Source organism: Elephas maximus, chromosome 16 (assembly GCF_024166365.1).
Source record: "Elephas maximus indicus isolate mEleMax1 chromosome 16, mEleMax1 primary haplotype, whole genome shotgun sequence".
Lineage (NCBI taxonomy): Eukaryota > Metazoa > Chordata > Mammalia > Proboscidea > Elephantidae > Elephas > Elephas maximus.
The window spans coordinates 75,936,941-75,959,458 of NC_064834.1; the positions used below are offsets into that span (position 1 = coordinate 75,936,941).

At 43.7% G+C, this 22,518-nt stretch overlaps 1 protein-coding gene across 4 annotated transcripts in view; it reads left to right on the forward strand.

The window, feature by feature from the left end:
• The window catches only part of FANK1 (fibronectin type III and ankyrin repeat domains 1), a 102,279-nt gene extending 83,449 nt beyond the window's left edge, over window positions 1–18,830 (forward strand). For 2 of the 4 annotated variants that reach the window (XM_049854869.1, XM_049854866.1), the window contains exons 3-11: window positions 3,188–3,312; window positions 9,696–9,777; window positions 10,785–10,859; window positions 11,668–11,733; window positions 14,389–14,554; window positions 17,597–17,740; window positions 18,251–18,328; window positions 18,440–18,484; window positions 18,587–18,830. In XM_049854869.1, the coding sequence (XP_049710826.1) occupies window positions 3,188–3,312; window positions 9,696–9,777; window positions 10,785–10,859; window positions 11,668–11,733; window positions 14,389–14,554; window positions 17,597–17,740; window positions 18,251–18,328; window positions 18,440–18,484; window positions 18,587–18,652 (847 nt within the window). In that variant the 3' untranslated portion in view covers window positions 18,653–18,830. Of the gene's footprint in view, window positions 1–3,187; window positions 3,313–9,695; window positions 9,778–10,784; window positions 10,860–11,667; window positions 11,734–14,388; window positions 14,555–17,596; window positions 18,210–18,250; window positions 18,329–18,439; window positions 18,485–18,586 lie in introns of all 4 variants that reach the window. The other 2 variants (XR_007513407.1, XM_049854867.1) reach the window with 2 other exon arrangements.
• The last annotated feature ends 3,688 nt before the right edge of the window (window positions 18,831–22,518 follow it).

Here is a 22,518-nt window from a genome sequence, read left to right on the forward strand (position 1 = left end):
TGTGGAAATAAGTCTAAAATTCTTTCTTTACATCACCATGTCTAAGCTGGGCTTCTCCATAGGTTTCTGAATTGCCTTTGTTAGTCATTCCTGTCTGTGCTGTAATTATCGTGAAGTAGCCCAATCCACCAGGACCCCTGGGGATACAATGGTTAAGTGTTCAGCTGCTAACTGAAAGGTAGGCAGTTCAAATCACCCAGAGGCTCCATGGGAGAAAAGACCTGGTGATCTGCCACCGTAAAGAGTACAGCCTAGAAAACCCTATGGAGGCAGTTTTGCTCTGTGATACGAGGTAACTGTGAGTTGAAATAGACTTGATGGCACCTAACAACAACAAGAACACCCCAGTGGGCAGTTGTGTCCCAGGAACTGCTGTGTCTTGGTATTCTCCATGGAGCCATCTCTACTGATATTGTGAGAGCCTTCAGCCCCATGACAAGACCAATTCATTTAATCAGCAAATATGCTGGACAGTTGTAAGAACTGAGGATATAGCAATGAGCTAGTTAGAAAATGGAGCTATATCTAGTAGGAGGAAATGCACAAATGTGCTCAGTAACATGTTTTCTAAAATAGTTCTTTTATTTCCCTTTCTAAGAGTTAAGAAGTTGCTGTTTACTTCAGTGTGGTCTTAGGATGTTTAGCAATATTGAATATTATTGAAGTACATTTGGTTTTATTTTAGTCTAAATCTTTGTTAAGTCCTTGCCACCTGGCACTGAATGCCTTTGAGGCTTGGATATTCTGGTTCTCATTGAGTTCCTGAAGGTCTTTTCAGATGCTGCAAATTTGGGGGGACTCGGTTTCTATGGTTCATATATCTAAGGGTTCAAGGACATGTTCAGTTACTATAAAATCCACCGGTTCATGGGAAGACTACTTGGTGCCAGGCTGATGTATTTCTGGGTGTGTTGTTCTGTTTTAACCCACTGGCAATTTTCTGAGTATTTATGTTGGCTCTAGAGTTTTTACTTTTGTGGTAAATGTATTTATATCTATTCCTAACACTTCTCTATTTCCTTGGCTTCTTGATTCAAATGTTATATATATATTTTTATGCCATTGGTATCATTTCTTCATTGCCTTTATTACAGTTTTTGCTTATGTTATACAAGATGCATCAGTTATCTGTTGTTGCATAACAAACCACCCCAAAACACAGAGGCTTACAGCAAAGACAATCACGTGTTTGCTCATGATTCTGAAATTTGGGCAGGGGGATGGCTTGTCCCTGCTCACTGTGTTGTTTGGCTGAGACAGCTCTATTGGGACTGGAGGACCCAAATGGCTTCACTCATATCTATGTCTGATGCCTCGGCTAGTGTGGCTGGTCAGCTTAAGGCTGACCAGTATTCTTTTTCTCTCTTTACTATCTCTCCTCTTCCAGGGCCTCTTACCAAGTGGCCACTCTCTCCAGTGGGATAGTTGAACTTCTTTACATGGTGGCTCACTCCTAAGAGAGCAAAGGCAGAAGCTTCCAGGAGCCTTCAGCCCTAGGCCCAGACCTCACACAGTGTCACTTCTGCTACATTCCACCTGCTCAAGGGGAGGACGTGGGCTCTGTCTCTGAGGGAAGAGGCACATGGCGGCATTCAGGGATGGGAAGGGGTTGTTGGAGGCCACACCCGGTCTCTCTCTGCGCTCTCTGTTAGAGCCACACCCAAGGAGTCATTTAGATTTGGGGGCCTGAAGTAACAAGTGATATCAAAAAGGCATCACAGAGTATTCAGGATTTATTTCAGCTTGAAAATTTACATTTTGGATAAACAAGAGAGAAAAACACAAAGGAAATGAGACTATAAATATTTCTCAGTTTTCAAAATGGTTTTCTCGGTCTTCAGATTTACTGGGGACTCCTCTCTCAGGAACGCACATCCAGACTCACCTGGCCTGAGAGTTCACCAGACTCCTTGGTCACTCTTGGCTCTTGCTAGAGCAGACCATGCCGATCCACGAGTGCTCTGTGTCTTTCGAACCCAACATTCTTTCTCGTATTGCATGAGTCATTCTTTCTCGTCTGTCTGCCTGGGAAGCCGCTACCTATGGGTTAGGGAAGTGCCTCAAGGATCTGTGGAGAGTGTCCTGGAGAGAGAGAACAAGGACTGCGTTGGGTATTGAAGCAGGAAAGAAAGAAAGCTGGAAATAGTGCCCCTCCTCCAGAAAAACCCTAAAAAAAAATCAAGCCTCTCAGTATGAGGAGAGAGAAATTTAGATGAAGGATTGGAAAGGGGGTACATGGAGTCTAGTCAGCTTCCAATCAAGATTTTTGGCAGCAAAGGGAAACTGAGGTCTGTTTCTGGCTGAACTGGGAAACCAATGCAGCTCTGGGGGCCTCAGGAGACCTTATAGCCTAGAACTGCCAAGTCACAGCCAGGTCCCTGGGACTGCCTTCTGAGCAGAGGGTGGGATCTTAGCACCTCTGCTGGGTCCCAGGTCTCCTGAGGAGCAGACAGCACATCTCACTGTGCTGCTCGTTGCTCCATCTGTGGGCTCCAACAATTAGACGCAGCGCCTCTCCCCCGAGGGTGTGTGGCTTTCCATCGCCAGGCTGTAATCAGTTTTCTGTCCCAGAAGTATGCAGTATCCGTTTCCCACAGCATTCCTAGATGAACTTAACCATGGGACATGACGTTAGAGTGGTTTCCCATGTACGCTGTCAGATTCCCCAGTGGCATAGTTCTCATGTTCTGCCAGCATTCACGTGTTCACTTCTTCAGCTCCTCTCCCTTTAGTAGTACTTTGCATGCAGATATGCAGCCATCGACTAGAGAACCTTCCCCATTCACTCTAAGACCCCCTTGAAACCCACATATCTACTATCTTACTGCCTGCATTATCTTTCAAACATGCAAATTTATCATTTGAGGACAGATGTCATGGGTTAACTCAGTTATTTGTCCAAAGTGCAAAATTGTGTGGCAGCTACCCGTCACGTGCCGGACTAGGCCCTGGGAAACGGAGAGGACACGTGCTGGGTAGGGATAGCAGTACCAGGGGTGGCTTGGTCCCTTGCTCCCTGGGACTTGCAGCCTAGTGTGGGAGACTGGTGGGTCAACAGCAGAGGTCAGAGATGTCCTGGATATAGATAGTATTCAAGAACCTTCTTCAGTTGTTCTTCTAATAATTGATCAGAGAATATTACTTAGATCAGCTGGTCTTATCAGTTTGTGTGTCTTCCTCGGTTTAGGGGATACGCAACAAAGCATGTTGTGGAAGGTCTGGAGCCAAGGACGCTCTATCGATTTCGACTGAAGGTCACCAGTCCCTCTGGAGAATACCAATACAGTCCAGTCATCTCAGTATCTACGACCAGTAAGTATACTAAAGCCCTTCAAGATAAATGAAGACGATGAGCAATTTAGAGATAAAAATACCGTCTTTTACTCGGCCATACTGGAAGTAAAACTGTGATGTTTTTAAACTCTGTGATAATATCGTTCACTGGGTAGGACTTGCCACAAGGCAAGGGGTTCTAATTGTGCTTTAACAAATTAAGAGAGCTGCTTTTGTGCCAGGACTGCCATGTTGGACAACATCCATTTGGTACAAAAGGGTAGAGTTGTCTTAGGAAATGGGCCAAAGGTATGTGGCTGGGCCAGCTTCCCCCAAGTGGAGAATCAGTCTGCCTGCCTGGGTGGCCTTGGGTGAGGAGGGCTATGCAGGATCTTGTCCCCTTTGGACAACTTTACTGCATGCTCCTTGACTTGACACACAAATCTGATTCCCGCGGATGCTGTGAGGGAGGGAGAACTAGCATTGTTTTTTTCACTCGACGTGGAAGGGTAAGAGCCCCACATGGAGGAGGTGGTGCCTGGAAGAGGCTGGCCACAGAGCCTCTGACCAGTTCTTTTCCCAGCTCATTTTTAAGGGTGCAAATATTTTCTATGACCTGTATTTCAAAAGATTTTAAAGATATTGTAGCCAGTGCCATCTTTGAGCTAGAACGTTGTAAAGATTCAAATTTTTAGAAATATTCTTCCTGGCCGCCCACAGCAAATGCAGATAAGTCATTTTGGTTGCACAATGGAAACCTTCCTCTAGCAAGTAAAAAATTGTTTAAAAATTGTATCCAGTGTAGCCTTTGGCTTGCATGTGTATTTGTACGTACACGTGTATTGTATGTATTTTCTGTGGATTACAGTTATGTCTTTTAGGTGTTCATTCATGGAAATGTTGCTGTGGATTAAAGATAATTCAGATTTTGAGTTAGCCTATAATATCTTCGGAAGCCCTGGTGGCATAGTGGTTAAGCGTTTAGCTGCTAACCAAAAGGTCAGCAGTTGGAATCCACCAGCCACTCCTTGGAAACCCTATGGGGTAGTTCTACTCTGTCCTACCGGGTTGCTATGAGTTGGAGTCAACTCAATGGCAATGGGTTTTTTTTTTTTCTTATAATATCTTTGGTTGAAAAACAGAGAACTAGGGGAATGGACCTTAGTCTAGCTAACAGTTTAGTCGAAGCTGGGAGTGGTGACTCTACACATTCCTAAGCGCGGCTCAGCTAGCCATGAAAATATTACTTCAGAGGAGATGTTCGAAGTGGACAGTGAGTGATAGTGATACTGATCCGAAAAGAGGGCTTGCTTCTTAACCTGACTGCATGGAAAGCACTTGCTTTTACATGTGAGAGAGATTTAGCTGCTGGAGTTTTGAGGGGAAGGAAGAGAAGGCAGAGCAGCAGAACCTGAGTTAGTTCTCTGTGTGTTGAGGACGCCCAGTTGAGGTTGGTGAGGACTGGGCAAGCTCTCGGCTCTGCTGGCGGGCTACCGCTGTCTTACGCTGTTACGTTTATGATTCCAAAGCAGCCTCTCTCGAGGAGGCAGATCACGCTAAACAAAGAATTAAAAAAGTGCACATTCTGCACAAAAAGGGAAAATGCTTCTCTGGGGTGATAATTTCCATTCAGCTTGAAAGTGTTTTAATGAGTCACAAAAGCATGTACTTTGTTTAAATAAAGGATGTTCAGTTTAAAAAAAATTTTTTTTTTTTTAAATTTCCAGGTAAAGTACATGTGATTCTTGCTTAAATGAGGCACACAATTTTAATCAGCTGGGCCCTTAAAAAGAAAGAAAAACAGCTGCTGCTTGTTAATTGGCAAATACCTTCTCCAATGAGCTCATCATTTATTCATGGCTTTTAATAGAGACTTCAGTTCCACCCAGAAAGGTGTTGTCACCACATTGTCATACCTGCCGGCACACCTGCAGCTCAGCGACCCTCCTGCCATGGCTTTCCAAAGACCATGCTGCCCCTCTGCTCACAGGTGCCCCTTCACGTGGGCCTGCTGGGTTCCATCCAGCACAGACAAGCATTGGTGGGCATCCCCCCAACAGGCAGGATCATTCAGTATTTGTAAGTGCAGCACTCAGGGTAAATATGAGAAAACCAAACGCACAGAGGCAGTGAGTCTGCCTTTTGTATATTCAGTTGCCCTTATCGATGGCAGTCCCTTGGGCTGGGTCCACAGTCTTGAAGGGCTCAGGTGGGGGGTGTGGTCCATTCTCTCACCCTGGCATTTCATCCCTAGTGGAAGTAGGAAGGGGAGCCAGACGCTCCAAAAAGAGCCTTTTCATTCTTTGTCCTGTCACGTAAACACTGTTGTGGGGCTGAGTTGATTTGATTTGTTCTGGTGGTGTTCCTCAGTGCCTCTTACCTGGAAGTGGTGTGAGCAGGATTCACCTGGTAATGCCGAGAAAGGGCTTTCCCACCCTTCACGATGTTCACTGCTGCCTTGTGCGGAGAAAGCAAAGGATGATGGACGTTTACGTTGGTCTCTCCCCTCTTCTGTGAGGGCATCACCTTTGTTCTCAGAATAAGTCAAGTATCGATTACCTCTTGCAGAAGCTGGGATAGGCAAAACATTTATTTTAATTATATCATGATAGCAAAATGCCCCAGTCCTTGCTACAAGGAGTCCTCAAGCTGATCAGCACGAGATGAACTTATTTTGTTTTCTGCTATTTTCATGCTGCAGAGCTTCCTGGTTAGGACGAGCTGAGAGGGCCCCTCTGCGAGAGGCTTGCTGGTCAGGTACAATGGATGGCGTGGGATGCAGGTGGTCAGGGCAGATACAGGGTGTAATGCAGGCTGCAATTTTAGAATTTTCCTTAAAATCCCAGGGAGTTAGCACTCTTCTGAAGCTGCCTAGGTATCCATCCCCTTTTACTTAACACCTTGGGGCAGTGGAATCATATTTATTTAAGATGTCCGTCTGTAGCCAAAATGTAATGAAAATGGAATCCTGTAGTGAATTGGTCAGATGCCGCAACATTAATTAAAACGTCCAAGGGAAGGAGTGTGGCCTTCAGGGCAGTGTGGCCTTGAGCTCTGGTGCTGTCTGCTGCTTGCTGGGTGATGTCAGACCACTTACTCAACCTTTCTGATCTAGTTTTGTGGTTTGAAAGAGACTCTGAAAAACACCGTGAACTGTATAAAGTCCTGTCATTGTTGGCAGGTGTCGTTGAGTCGATACTGACTCATAGCGACCTTCTGTATAACAGAATGAAACACTGCCCAGTCCTGTGCCATCCTCACAATCGTTGTTATGCTTGAGCCCATCGTTGCAGCCACTATGTCAATCCATCTTGTTATGGGTCTTCCTCTTTTTTGCTGACCCTTGACTTTGCCAAGCATGATGTCGTTCTCCAGGGACAGCTTAATTTGCAGAGTTTGATTTGGAACCCCATATTTTAAAATTTAATAGGAATACGGTGTGTTTCATATGTTCTTATAGGTGACTCTACGCAAATGACTTTTTCATTTTTGGTGGCAATTGAAATTTGAGTGTCATAGAAGTGGGGGGCTGTTGGGTGGAATAATAGAGATGTCTATAACTCCACCAATCTTCCCTCCTTTCTGGGGAGCAGGAGGGAAGGGAAACATTGAGTGGGTTTAGTTCACTTACCTAAAGTGTGGCTGGATCATATAATATCACTTTAAGTCCATACTACTATTGGCCAGAGTTTCTCAGCTTCAGCCCTGTTGACATTTGGGGCCAAATAATTATTGGTTTGGGGGCTGTCCTGTGCATTGTAGGATGTTTATTTAGCAGCATCCCTGGTCTCGACCCACTAGATGTCAGTAGGACCCCCCATCCAGATTGTGGCAACCAAAAATGTCTCCAGACATTGCCAAAATTCCCAAGGGTGGGGCAGTCAAAACCCTCTCCCTCCCCCGTCCCCACACGTTGAGAACCACTAGGCTAGGATGACCTCTGTTGAAAGGCCATGGGCAGCTGTGGGCTTGGCCTTGGACGGTTTATCTTGATACTTTCATTTGAAGCTTTGGGTCTGAAATTATGTGTGGAATGACAAAGAGGAAGTATAACGTGGCTAAAAAATTTTAGGAGATTGGCAGGCTTAAGTAGACAAAATTGTTATTTCAAAACAATCTTAACTTGGCTCAAGTTTATCTTTTACCAGAAAAAAAGGAAGGATATCAGCTAACGGCTGTGTTCTGATAGCCACCTCTCATTGTTCCGCTCCCCTGTTTTCCCAGTTTGCACTCTGCCTGGTTCTCTGTGCACAGCTGAAAGCCTCTTAGGAAACGGGGAAGGTGGTGCCCATGCCAGGAGCTGACCCCCGAGTGTTCCCCACTGTCAGGAGAGGAGTTGGGAGATTTAGTCCCCCTTGGCTGACATGGCCAGTGCACCTCTGCAGGCCACACCACAAGAGGGAGGCTCAGTGATGCGGTGAGCCCCCAGAAGCAGTCTGGGTTGGCAGTATGGGGAGCAGGCTTGAGAAAGGTGGATGTTTCCTTTTCAGATTTGAATATGAATAGGCTGAAAGTGGACATTACAGTGGAAGTGCTGTCGCATTCTCTGTGGGGACCCCAGTGTCCAGCATAAGACTTGGCATATAAAGCACTCAATATTAGTTGAACATGAATGAATGAATGAATGAGATCTCTGCGATAATTTAGACAAGGAATTATAAACACAAATGCCTATCAGGGCCAAGGAGGTATTCTTTTTTTGTTGTTAAAAAATAATTTTATTGTACTTTAGATGAAGGTTTATAGAACAAACTAGCTGCTTATTAAACAGTTAATGCACATATTGTTTTGTGACATTGGTTACCAACCTCACAACATGTCAACATTCTCCCTTCTTGACCTTGAGTTCCCAGTTACCAGCTTTCCTGCCTCCTCTTGCCTTTTGGTCCTTGCCGCTGGGCTGGTGTGCCCATTTAGTCTTGTTTTGTTTTTATGGGACTGTCTAATTTTGGTTGAAGGGTGAACCTCAGGACTCACTTCATTACTGAGCTAAAAGGGTGTCCGGGGGCCATATTCTCGGTGTTACTCCAGTCTCTGTCAGGCCAGTTAAGTCTGGTCTTTTTTTTTTTTTTTGGTGAGTTAGAATTTTGTTCTACATTTTTTTCAAGCTCTGTCTAGGACCCTCTATTGTGATCCCTGTCAGAGCAGTCGGTGGTGGTGGCCAGGCCCCATCTAGTTGTGCTGGACTTAGCCAGGTGGAGGCTGTGGCAGCGGTGGTCCATCAGTCCTTTGTACTACTCTTTCCCCAAGGAGGTATTCTAAGTGTGGGAAGGGATTGGGACGAAGGGGATGGTGAGGCTGTACCAAACGACAACAATGGCCGCTGCCATCACTATTCCTATTAACCTCGACCACATGACATGCCAGGTGCCATTCTGAGTGCTTCACTTGTAATATTCATTTAAGCCCCATAGTAATGATTTAAACAATCGGAAGGTCCAGGGACGTGAAACAAATGGAGCCGTGAGGTACATGAGGATCCTGTGGAGGTGCAGCACAGGCAGCTTCCGCTTTCCCCTGTGTGCTCACCTTCTGCCCATTTCTGAATTTATGTCCCGTTCTTGTCCATGAGGAGCTCGTGTCGCCCTGGACGAGGGGACGCTCTCCTTTCTGCCAGTTTCCCGTGGTGTTTTTAATGTTCCTCAGGTGCCCACTCCCGGCTCTGCTCTGCTCAGCTTTCTCATGCTCCACCTCCCTGTGGGGGAGAGCCCCTTACGCCTCCACATGCTCAGGAAAGACAAGGACAACACGAATCATATTCCTGGGAAGAACTGAAATTTTGGATTTCAAATGTTAAAGCAATTTTTGTTTTTCAAGTGACTTTTTGACAAAAGGAGTACACTGTGACAATGACTGAGTTTTTCCTTGCTTGTGAGAGACATTTATTAAGTGTTAAACTCAGCTTATTTTATGAAATCTGAGAGGATTATTTTCAAATAGTGAAATTACATTCACAAAACAATACTTTTTTATCTTGAAAACGCCTCAGGCCTTTGTTGTTGTGTGCCTTTAAGTAGATTCCAACTCATAGTGACCCTACAGGACAGAGTAGAACTGCCCTATAGGGTTTCCTAGGCTGTAATCTTTATGGGAGTAAATTGCCAGGCCTTTCTCCTGCAGAGTGGCTGGTGGGCTCTAACCACTGACCTTTCAGTTAGCAGCCGAGTGCATAACCGTTGCACCATGAGGGCTCCTCCCAAACCTTTCTGTCGGACTAAATGTTCTCCTCTTGATATGTGCAATCAAGGTCTTTTTCGGTAAAAGCAGCATTGAGTGGGAATCCTAAGGCATGCTTACAGGACAGCCGAATGCCTTCTTGGAGGTGAATGTGACCATCCACTCAAGGGCACAGAAGGAATACGGCTGGAATGAATCTTCTCTTGTTATATTTTGAATGACTGCATTGTGTCTAATTTCTTCAGGAGAACCCATAAGCAGCGAGCATTTCCATCGTGCCGTCAACGTGAATGATGAAGATTTACTTGTTCGAATCCTTCAAGGAGGGTGAGGGAACTCTACCAGGTTTTTATTTATTTTAATAAAAGTCCATGAAGTGTGTAGAAATGTATGATGCGGCTTTATTTTGTTTGCCTAACGTTCCCCAGGCCTTCGAGACCGGCTCCAGAGTGAATCTGAGGTGACCGTTGTGAGTTTGGCACAGTAAGGGAAGATAGTCATAAAGCCCCTGTAAATGCTATATTTCATAATTTTTAAAGTAAAATTATAAAAGGAATATTACAAGTCTGGGTGTCACATTTTCTTCCCAGAAATAATTTCTGACCTCTGCTTACATCAAGTCTTAGCATTCAGGCAGGTCTCACCCCAAAATGCTTACATCTAATTTCTGATAAATTAAGGGAATCTCAAAATTGGCTATTTAGACACTAGAGGAAAAATGGTGAATACACTTGCCTCAGATAGGTTTTAATGTAAAGCCACCTTCTAAATGAAAACTGGACGTTATCTAGATTTTCCTTAAATCAGTAGTTCCGAGTGCCTTAAAGGATGAGTCATTTGTGAAATGAGGATCTAAGCTAGAGAAGGTTCCCACAAACAGCCAATGCTTGCAGGCTGACATTTAATAGCTCTGCTTTCTTCTTTGAGTGGCGTCGCTTTATGCTGAGGAGGCGATAAGGGGTTCAAGAGAGAAACATGGGTCTCCACAAATGCAGGCTCATGTCTGTGGTGAAGACGCCATGTCCTCAGCAGTTTAAAGAGGCTGTGCTCTTCACGGGGAGTTTTATTGCATGGCGTAATGGTTTTGAGTTGAAGGGAGTGACTATTTTGAGTGAAATTACAGCAGTTTGCTCTTCTGTTCTTGTACATTTGAATCTTTTAAAATATTAGGCAGAGTGGTGTAAGACAACAAAAACTTAATGGCCCAGAAGAAGTAGGAATTTTTGGTAAAATGAACCATTTTAGCCACCCATGCCCGGCAAGAGCTGTTAGCCGTAAGCCTACAGGGAGCCATGACAGGCATGTTAATCTCTTCTCCCTGTGTTTTGTCCAAGCAATGTTAAGGTTGATGTTCCCAATAAGTTTGGCTTTACTGCTTTGATGGTCGCTGCCCAGAAAGGATACACCAGGTATGGCTCTCTTCTTCTTACCTCTTAGAGTGGGTGGTTGGATTTTTTGCTTCTCTCAAACAGTTGGGTTGGGCTGGGGAGCAAAAGGGTTGTGGAGGAACCCAGCTTCTTTTCTCTTTCCAAAGCTGTACCATGTCGTGGTTTACAAAGTCAGCCTTCTTTTTTTATCGTCAAGGAGAGAATGTACACTGTATAATCACAGGCCATGGAAGAGAGGTAGCCATTCAATTATATTCAATATATTTTATCTCTCCTGGGAAAACTAGTTATCAGAATTTGTATTTCTTTAAAAAAGAGAAAGGCGAGGCAGGTATTCTGGAAGACAAACTTTCCTCATAGATTGCGAAGATATAATTTTCATCGATGCATTTCATTATTTATTCTACACAGAGATAAGCATACATACTAATATCTCATTTCTCAATCATCTTTATATTTTAATTGCTAAAAAGACGTTTTGAAAAATATGGAACTGTATTCATTAAATGCTGCCATTTGAAAATATACTAAAAATGCTCATTAAAATGACAGTGAATTATTTTGATAGTCCAATTTGTTTCTTACGGTCTGGTTCGTTTTTCAATGAATAACTTCTGCACAGGGTGGAACCCTTCCTCCCCCTCTCCCCCGTTTGTATGTGGAGGTAGTTTTCTGGTCTACTATTGCCTTGTTAAAGCCAGCAGGCCTCTGGGAGAAGAAAGCGCAGCAAAGACTTGTCGTAAGTGTCATGTTGGTCAGCTTCGCTGAATTATCATGGCTTCCTAGTCAATGCTACTTACCTAGCTACAGTTACCTTTGTTTCCTTCAGGCTTGTGAAAATCCTAGTTTCCAACGGCACAGATGTGAACCTGAAGAATGGAAGTGGCAAGGACAGGTAAGTTGTGGCCTAAAGGTGCCAATCGTCCCAGAAGTGTGTTACCAGGCTTGTGCCCAGAGGGCTTTCGATTCCACCCCAAGTATCCCATTCAGTGTCTTCTGACAGTGCTATAGGTGAGTACATTCCAAACGAAAGATGGTGACAACAAAAGCCAGTTTATTCACTTGTTCATTGACTCCGTCATTCAGCAGGATTTTCATAGAGAATCTGTTACGTGTATTGTTTCTCTAGCTCAGGGCCCAGCACATAAGCACATGAGAAGAGTTGGAGGAAATGATTAAAAGTAGAAATTGATTAATAAGAAATGAGAATGATTATTGAGACGTGAGAGAGCTGCTTTTTAAACAAAGCCCTGAACAATAAAACATCAATCTCTCATAAATCTAAGGAAAAAGGAAAACAAAATTAGATATTCGAAAGGGACATAACAGTGGTTGTAGAGGAAATTCAAAGAAAAGAAAATAGCCTCATAAAAAAAAAAAAAGCCTCATATTGGGCTGTTATAATGAGATTTGATAATTTGATCAAAATGATACTTTTTCTGAAAAAAAGTCACCAAGGTTGACCCAAGAAGCAAAGTGGAAAATCCAAAATAACCAGTATCCATGGAAGAAATTACGGCTGTATCAGAGAACTACCTCCCACGAGGCCCCCGGCTGTGTACAGTACCAGTGAGTTTGTTCAGATTTTCAGGTAACAACCTTGAGCTTTTCCAGAGCAGAGGGGAAGCCGGAAAGCCCCAGAGGGCGAATTTATTGCTCAAACCTGATAGTAAGAGAGAGTGAAAGCATTTGTATGTCTGTATGCTCACACGTCGTATCTGACTGTTCGATCTCTTTTATTCTAGGCGGATCTTGTATCTTTTTCTCATTTCTCTTAACAATGGCTTTTTGAGGGGAGCAGACCAAATTATCTCACAGGATATCCTGTGTTCTGTATTTTCCTAGTTGGGGAGAGACATTTAACTTGTTCTTCTATCATCTTACGTCCTAGCAAGTTAAAATTAGGTCTAAAGTCTTGATCAGATGTAGGTTAACCTTTTTAGCAGAACACTTTGGAACTGGTGCTGTGTGCTTCCTGCTGCATACCGGTGTCCAGGAATGCAGGTTGTCCCGCAGTTAGTGATGCTGGGACAGACCATTTGGTTGGGGCAGTGGCAGCCAGGTCTCTCCTTTGTAAAGATACCATTTTCCCACTGAAGCTGGAAAGTAACCTGTAGGGTGATAATTCAGCACCTTGTGAGTATCTGGCTCCCTGTTACCCTTTTACCCAATGATTTTAGCATCTACTGATGATGCTTGCTTGAATCAGTTGTTTAACTGGGAGTTGCAAAGAAGTCATTTTCTAATTCCATGATTTCTTCTATATTTATTAGCTAGCAGTCTTCTGTGAAGAAGGGGTTCTCCTTATCAATTGGGGATGAACTACATTTCATCCTACAAAGACAGAGGAAATGTTTAATTTTTTTCTTTTAATTGTCAATTATTAGCATAAGGAGTTGGTTAAATAGTTATCTCCAATAGAGTCAAATGAGTATTTTTTTCCCTTTCTCTTTTGTTGGAGTACCATCATGGACTCAGAGATGTTTTAAAGTCCAATATTTTATACTCATTTACAGTCATTGTTCTTTTTTTATTGAAATATAATTCACATGCCATAAAACCCACTGTTTGAAACTTACAATTCAATGTTTTTAAATCTGTTCACTGAGCTACATTACCATCATCACCTAATTTCAGGACGTTTCCATTACCCAGAAAGAAAGCCCATACCCGCTGCTGTCACTCCACACTCCTCCTTCTCCCAGACCCTGGCAACCACCAGTCAGCTCTCTGTCGCTATAAAAGAACCCAAAACCAAACCTGTTGCCATCAGGTTGATTCTGACTCATAGCCACCCTGTAGGATAGAGTAGACCTGCCCCATACGGTTTCCGAGGCTGTGATTGTTATGGAAGCAGACTGCCACGCCTTTCTCCTGCAGAGGTGCTAGTGAGTTCGAACCACCAACCTTTCGGTTAGCAGCTGAGCGCTTAACCACTGCACCACCAGGGCTCTCTCTATAGATTTGCATATTCCAGACATTTCATATACGTGGAATCATACAACATGTAATCTTGGTGAGTGGCTTCCTTCACGGAACATAGTGTTTTCAGGGTTTCATCCATGTTGTAGCACGTGTCAGTACTTCTTTCCTTTCTATGACTGAATAGGAACATGCCCCTGTATGGATATCTCTCATTTTGTTTGTCAATTTGTCAGCTGATGGGCAGACAGACATTTTATATGAATAACTCCTATGACTTTTCCACTCAAAGTAGGGTTCCTCGGTTTAAGCCAGGTAGAGTAAAATGGAACCCTGGTGGCACAATGGTTAAGTGCTCGGCTGCTATCCCAAAGGTTGGTGGTTTGAATCCCCTAGCAGCTCCGTAGGAGAAAAGACCTGGCAATCTGTTCCTTAACGATTATAGTCTAGGAAACCCTATGAGGCAGTTCTACTCTGTCCTATTGTGTTGCTTATGAGTCAGAATCAACTCAAAGATACAACAACAACAGGGTAAAACGTGGACCTGTGTTTGGTGACTGCCTGACTGGGCCGATCGCCCTGCACCTCTGCACTTACAGCACACTGCTGCTGCTTCCCTGTGTTGCAGTCTCATGCTCGCGTGCTACGCAGGACACCTAGATGTTGTGAAGTATCTCCGAAAACACGGCGCTTCCTGGGAGACCAGAGACCTAGGAGGCTGTACAGCCCTGCACTGGGCAGCAGACGGCGGCCACTGCGGTGTCATTGAGTGGATGATCAAGGACGGCTGTGAGGTAGGGGTCTGCTTCCTTAACCGCAGATGCATTGTTACCTGGAATCCCTAGGTGGTGCAGATGGTTAACGTGTTCGGCTGCTAACGGAAAGGTTGGAGGATCAAGTTCACTCAGAGGCAGGTCAAAAAAGTCCTGGCGACCTACTTGGGGAAAATCAGCCACTGAAAACCCTACGGAGCAGAGTTCTACTCTGACACACGTGGAGTTGCTGTCAGTTGGAATCAACTTCATGGCAACTGGTTTTTATGTAGATGCTGTTGATTAGTTGAACTTAGAAATGCTTGACTTACCAGCAAAAAGGTTTCTGAAGCTTTGGAAAAGATCACCTTAAAACTGACATGATGCTGAGACCTGAGATTGTCACTATGTCGAAAAATAGAAACAGTGCTTGAATCCAAGGCTGGACCCAATGCTGCCTCTAGTTGTTTGTTTCTTCGCTCATTCACTTATTTCTCTCTTCATTCTGTCGGTCAACAAAGCTTTAGTGAGCCTCTCTCATGTACCAGATGCTGTCTTAGGTGCTAGGGACACCAGCATGTTAAGGCTCCTTAGGGTCTACAGTGCTTCTGCTTGTTGCTTCAAAAATTAGACTATCTTTTACCCCTGGCCTTAAAGGTGATCGTCATTGCCCAACATTTCCCAGAGCAAACTGTCTGTATCAGGAATGCAGCATGTCAGCCCTTAGAGTCTTTACCTGGGGGGCAGGTGTGCTTGCTGCTCTGCTTTTGATTTCCTGCTATCAGCAGGTACAAGTTTGACTCAATGAGTTGAAGTGGAGTTGTTTGGACTTTTAAAGTTATTTCAAGGTGGTAAATAGAACTTGAGCTCAAACATAGCAATGATTGTGTGAGGATGGCACAGGACCAGGCAGCATTGCTTTCTGTAGTAAATAGGGTTGCTATGAGTTGGAAACCAACCCGATGGCACCTAACAACAAATAGAACTAGATCAATTATGGTAAGGTCTGATAACTTTGAAAACTTTATTCCAAGACTTGGAAGATGTTAAGTAGAAATGTTAAGGCATGGAACTAAAGAACGAAAAACAAAATGTTGCCCTAACTGGGACTGCCAGGTGGTGTTGAGTATTGAGACATTATTAAGTGGATGACCTAGAAAATAAACTCAAACTGAGCAGAGTCATGCCTCCTGGAAGGTGTTAGATTTGTTCTAGGTTGCGTCCGAAGTGTGACTGGAGACAGCAAGGCTTCAGCTGTGGGTCCCACTGGTTCGAGAGTGTACTGTGCTGCTGTTGCTGCTACCTTGGGAGCTGAGGACAGTGTCCCCTGGAAGGGAAAATCTCAGCCATTAAGAAAATTCCTTTTTATTACAGTTCTTATGTGTGTGTGTGCTTAAAAATATATATTTTAGAAATACACATGAAAGGCCAGAAGGAGTAGCCTGTGGTCCTCAGAGCTGGGGCCTGGCCATGCTTGCCATCTGTGGTATCGACAGCTAGGCTTCCCTTGTTTAAGATAACCTCTGCTCACGTCTTGGACCCAGTAAAAGTTTCTGGTTGAAAATGAAGGTTGACCTTTGCTAAAAGATGAAAATATTTGAGAATAGGGCAGATCTCTGCCGTGAATATTTGAATATTGGAATTTTGGGAACGAAGGCTTCCTGGCTTCAGAGGCAGGCACACTTTGTTTGGGACACATGCCATCTTTCTCCGTAGCACCAGAGCTGGTTTGCAGGGAGCAGAAAAATAGGCACAGGTGTGTTCGCTCTGACTGCTGAGCGGGGGTAGATGACGCCAACACAAGCCTTCCCTTGTTCTCGACAAGTGCTTCCCCTGATGCTTCGGAAGGCCACGGGAGGATTTGGGGGCCTCACAGGGCATTGCCACTGTTCTCCCAAATACCACGATTCTATACAGAGAGTAGCTTACTTTCTTTAATAGAGAACCATCCCTCTACTTACCAAGCCATGTAGGCTCGGGAAAGGCACTTGACATCTCTGAGAGTTTGATTCAGTGACTTGTAAACTAGAGATAAAGACTCCTATTTCTGCGTATCCCTCAGGATCAAGAAAGTGTGTGAAAGTGAGTTACAAACCATGGAAAGCACCGTGTAATATGAAGCGATTATTTTATTATTGTTCACATGTAATGGAGCAGGCTGCCTTTAGATTAGCTGTTATCTGCACACAGAAGAGCTACAAACCCTAACAGTGTTGCAGGGGATAATCTCATGCATACAAACCACCTGCGGTGTCCCAGCATCTGCGGCAGTTCCTTGTTGGCTACTCCATTCTGATGTTTTGCTAAAGCGCAGATAGTTTTTGAGTAATTTCTCTGCAACAGAATCAGCGTGCGTGTGTGTGTGTGCACACTTTCACGTTGGTACCACTCTTCATGGATTGGTAAGGTCTTCCTTGGAATTGGAGAACACAACATTTACTTTTTCTCATTTTAAGATCTTTCTCTTAAAACACTAAACTGAGAGATTTCGATGTAGAGTAGATCAATGGGAAGCAGCCCTTTTATTACTAGAGAGTTTTCGAGAAGGCACTAGGCTGGCTACCTTTGCAGGCTGTGTTGTGTCATAGAGCTAGTTGTTCTGTGTTTACTCTACCTGTGGGTCTCCTGCTGAACACTGGTAAGAAATGGTAAGTATAAGGGTGTATGTGTCTCTCCATATTCCAGAAAGGATTTAAAACTGCTTACAATGGTACATGAAACTAAGCAAAATAAACTGTATTTAAATATAGGTGGGGAAAACTGGACAAGTTCACACGGAGTCAAGAGTAAGGTGATTATGTTTGATGAATTTTTCTATGCTACCCTTTTTCCATTGGAAAAGAATATAGGTGAAGATGCCAACAACAAACCCATGGGGGCCCACACTCGCTAAAGGGATTCTAATACATCGTCTCACTGTATATAAATGTGAATCAAATTAGCACAGTCCTGCCAACTCTCACCAAGTCTAGAAAGGACTGCCATGTAAACCAGGGGAATTCAGGCAGATTCTTTTTATAAGTTTATGATGAAAAAACTTACAAAACCCATGAGCTAAGGGCAGCTGTTTGTCTGGCCTCCCAGGTAGACGTCGTGGACACCGGCTCAGGGTGGACTCCGCTCATGCGCGTCTCCGCAGTATCTGGAAACCAGAAAGTAGCCTCTCTTTTAATTGAGGCTGGAGCTGACGTGAACATGAAAGATAAAGATGGGAAGACCCCTTTGATGGTATGCCCTTCCTCAGAAAACAGTCCAGTTTTATGTTTGGAATCAAGGTCAGAGATCTTCCTATCATGAGACAATTCTCGGGAGTTTAACAGCCCTGGGGTCTGGTTGTAGATGTTATCCCCATGGCTTGTTAATCAAGGCATGAGAACTATGGTGTTTCTGTTGCTGTTTTCCAATTATTTCTTTGAGGATCCCCAGCCCCAGCCCCCAGGACCATCATTGTGAGATCCAAACAAACCTGTTCAAGCAAAGACCTTGCCGCACTCTGAGCTGTCCTGGCTGAGCATCTCGTGTTATTTTACGTGCACAAAGGCAGGCTCCATTTCCATGCTTCCTGCGGTTGTCATCGCTGTGGAGTTAGCAGTACACATGCCTGCCCCTGCAAATCCAGGTGGCCCGGCCAGTGCACCTGTGGACTCAGGGCCCCTGTACGTACCAGCAGACACACCTGCTGCCTGTGCTCGCCTGGGTAAGGGATCACAGACTCACACCTTCCACTTTTGTTTTTAGGTGGCCGTGTTAAATAATCATGAAGCGTTAGTTCAGCTCCTTCTTGACAAAGGGGCAGATGCAAGTATAAAGAACGAAGTAAGCAACTCAATCTTTACATAAAGATTGTCCTTGGAGAAGAAAAAGTGTGTATACACACACACACACATATATATATATATATATAAAATTTGTTGTTTCCTCTTTCAGTTCGGCAAAGGTGTCCTAGAAATGGCCAGAGTTTTTGACAGACAGGTCAGGATGTTTGCCTTTCAAGGCTAATTCTGTAGTTCTTTAAAAATTGAACCAACAACCAGAACCTTGAGTTACATTCACCTGTTTGTTTTGTTTGTCTAGAATGTAGTCTCCTTATTAGAAGAAAAGAAAAAAAAGCAAATGGAGAAGAAGTCTTCTACCCTCTGATCAGAGAGCACCATGTTTCTGTGGAATCCAAGTAAAACAAAGCACACCACCCCTGGTGAACTACAGATGTGAAATTCTGCATCTTCAAGGGCTATACATTTGATTATTTATTTAGTTGAAGATTCACAGTGACTTTATTGTAACATACAACTGTTCCCACTTTGAAATACATCTTTTTACCTAAGTTTGTGTCTGTGGTGTTGTCACTGGCATCTGTGGAACTCTAACCCTAAATCTAACCCTATTCCTAGCCCTACAAGCTAATGCTAACCCAAGCACTAAAGCTAGCCCTAACCATAATCCTAACCCTAACTCTACCCCTCACCCCTAACTGTACCCATAACCCAAATCCTAACCCTAACCCTAACAGAACCTGTAGAACCTCATGTCTTTTGGAACTAGACATGAAATAATATATTTATGGAGCTACACAGACATAAACATGAGCCTTCTACTCCCTGCTCCTGCCCCCCAAGCTGGCCTCTGAGCCGCTCCGGGACTGCGTGGACATTCTTTCCCTCATGCGTTTTCAGTTTTGTCCTCCCTGCCCAGCGTACGGCCTTCCATACGGCTTAGTCAGGCAGGTGTCCCCTTCTGGAGCGATGTTCCCTCTAGAAGCCAGGAGGCCATGTAAATGTCTTCTCTTTAGCTGTTGGCCTCACATTAAAGCACATTTGAAGACTCCTACTCTGCTCTGTCAGAGCTTCTGGCTGAGGGTCAGCCGCCTTAGAACAGACCATGCTGAGAAAGTATTCACACATACTCATACCCTGACTGTGGACAACCCAGCCGCAGGCACGGTGATGCCTTTGACGAAGATTGGTATGGGACATTTAGTCTTTAGCACAGAAAGGTTTTTGATGCTGACCATGAACGGAAACCACGTCTGATGGTTGGGAGCTTAAAGATACAAGTTTGGTGGGGCTTTAACTCAGCGAAAACCCTTAAAAGTCAGCAAAGAAAGTAACTAGTGGACCACATGTGTTTTGTGTCTCCAGAGACAAGCGGGTTCACCCTGGCCCAGGAGAAGACCATCTGTGAGGGAAAGACCAATGAAAAGTAATTGAAGCTGGCAAAGCTTTTAGGGGGAGGATATAGAGAAAAGGCAGGCACACAGATCAATTTTATCGATGTTGGGCCTCTTCAGTTTTATCCCATGAATTTATAGAATATCCACCGTAGAAATTGGATTTGTGGGCCATATAGAGTCCTGTCCTCAGATACCCCACTAGTGTTTTACCTTTTGAACATGTGCGTATTCCTTTAAGCTTGCTGGATTGAATTTTTAACAATCTCTCCAAATACAATGAAAGCATCGTCACAACTTTCCAAAGCTCCCCTTCCCCTTTTTGTGATCACCATTGACACTTCCCTCAGTTACCTTTCTCAGTCTGTTGCAAGTTGTCTCTCTAGCCCTCTCACGGGAAGAGGACACCTCCCTTCTCGTTGGCATCTAGCTTCCCGCTCTCCTGACTGAAGCCTCAGCCATGATGTGACTGCCCTGGGGTAATGAAATGTGAGTAGGAGTGGCACCTGCCCCTTTAGAGCAGAAGTTTTGACTCCCCATGTCACTCGACCCTCCGCCAGAGACCAGCCATGCTTGATGGAGGCTGCTCCATCAGCCCAGGTCCCCGAGAGAGGAGCCAAAGGCCATCCAGGATGAATGTGATAAGTGAGTAGGACACAGACCTTTCATGTTGTAAGTCACTGAGATCGAAGAATGGTCTACTGCAGTGTAATATAGCCTGAAATGGCCGATCGTAAAGTCCTGCTATTTGTGAATTTGATTTTCACAAACAATATTAGCATCTCCAAGTCCTATGGTTTCTTTTTTTTAGTTTATTCACATTTTGAAAAACTCAGGAATGGATATTGTTAAGGATTGAATTGTGTTCCTCCCCCTCCAAGTAGACAGTGAAGTCTTAATCCCTGCGCCTGTAAATATGACCCTGTTTGGAAATGTTCATGAGGTCAAACCAGTGTAGAGTGTGTCCTAAACCTGATCACTTCTGAGTTATAAAAAGAGCAGAAAAGACTGAGCCACAAACACAGGGAAGAGGAGACAGATGACTGGGACAGGTGTATCTACAAACCCAGGAATGCCAAGGATTGCTGCAGCTACTGGAAGCTGAAAAAGACCTCTCTCTAGAGCCATGCCCTGAATCTGACTTCTAGTGTCCTGAACTGTGAGAAAATTAATTTCTGTCCTTTAGAGCCATCCACTTGTGGTATTTTTTGTTATAGCAGCACTAGGTAACTAAGCCAGATAATTTCATCAAATGTCTTTGAAACATCTATGGTAATTATGACATTTCCCTCTATCAATTTGGTGACTGGGATTGTAGGATTTCTTGGTATTGAATCATCCTTATATTCCTAAAATAATCTCCTTGGATTATGGTGGATTCTATATGCTCATGTGCTATGAGCATTTGCTCCTTCTTTTCTCTTCACTAGATTGTTGTTAGTTGCCATTGTATTGGCCCCGACTTTTACATATAACAGAATGACGAAACATTGCCTAGTCCTGCCTCATCTTCACGATCGTTGGTATGTTTGAGTCCATCGTTGATGCAGTTGTATCAATATTAAGTAGATTAAAAAAAAAAAAAATTTTTTTTATTTTTTAGATGGTGGTTTATCTCCTGTATTAATTTTCCAAAGCAGCAGCTCAGGGTTTTATTCTATTTTTTCCTAATTAATTAATTTCTGCTTTTTATTTCTACAAATGCATCTGTTCCATTTTTCTTAGGTTTATTTTGTTTATTAAAGTCATTTATTTTCTTGTTTATTAATGCATGTATTTAGGACTAGGAATTTTCCCCTCAGCACTGCTTTAGTTGTATTCCCATGGGAAGTTTTCTAAACGTTGCTGATGAAAAGATTCAGTTGGAGTACTCGTTAAATATAAATTTTGAGGCCCCATTGCAGACCCTTTAAATTGGAATTTCCAGGGGGTGATGCCTGAGCAGTGGATTTTAAGAAGCATCCCAGGTGGATTCTTATACTTCAAGAAGTTTGGGAAACATTGCCACGGAGCGTGGTAACAAAAAATTTTATTTGCTATTTCCTACATAACCCTCAGTTCATCTTTGACGCAGAAATCATTACATTTCTAGGGCACAGGACTGTTTTCCTAGTGTTAGCGCATATGGTTGGAGGACTTGTCTGCACCATTTGGAATCTGAGGTTTATTTTGTAGCACAATATCCTCCCCCACCCTTGGTGCTTGGAATGAAGTGCCTGTTTGACGTATACCAATTTCATCTACCTCCCTAGCTGTGCTGTGAGGTCTTCTGTGTACTGATTTCTTGGCTCCATGCTCCATCAGGGGTGGAGAGTGGTAAGATCAAAGACCCACTGTGGCCATTTTGTACATCTCTTCTTGTTGATATTTCCGGCTGTTCTTTCCTTAGGAAGTTGCATGCTGAGCTTTACTTGTAAATAGACACCCAGCAGCCTTAGATTTTCATTCTGGATAAGCTCTCTTTATTTAATTCAATCTTGTCTGATGTAAATGTCTCAATCCCTGCTTGCTTGCTTTCCGAATTTCTCTCTTATGTAAATAAGGTGAGCTTTTTAATTAATCAGTTTTTTTTTTTTTGAGTAGACTAGACATTCATATTGTTCAGTTTCTTTTTATTATTGTGTGTGTGTTTGAAAAGACGTACCTTCCCTCCTCGTCCCCTCCTCTGCCTGGTTTATATGGGATTGGCAGCACACCTCCTTCCCTCCCAGCTGACCCATTCCTCTTAGTTCTTATGTACCTTCCAAAATTTCTTTATGTATATATCGATGAATATATAATTTTTTACATGAGGTTTTTTTTTTTTGCATTTATGTAACCTTCTCAGTAATGAATAAGA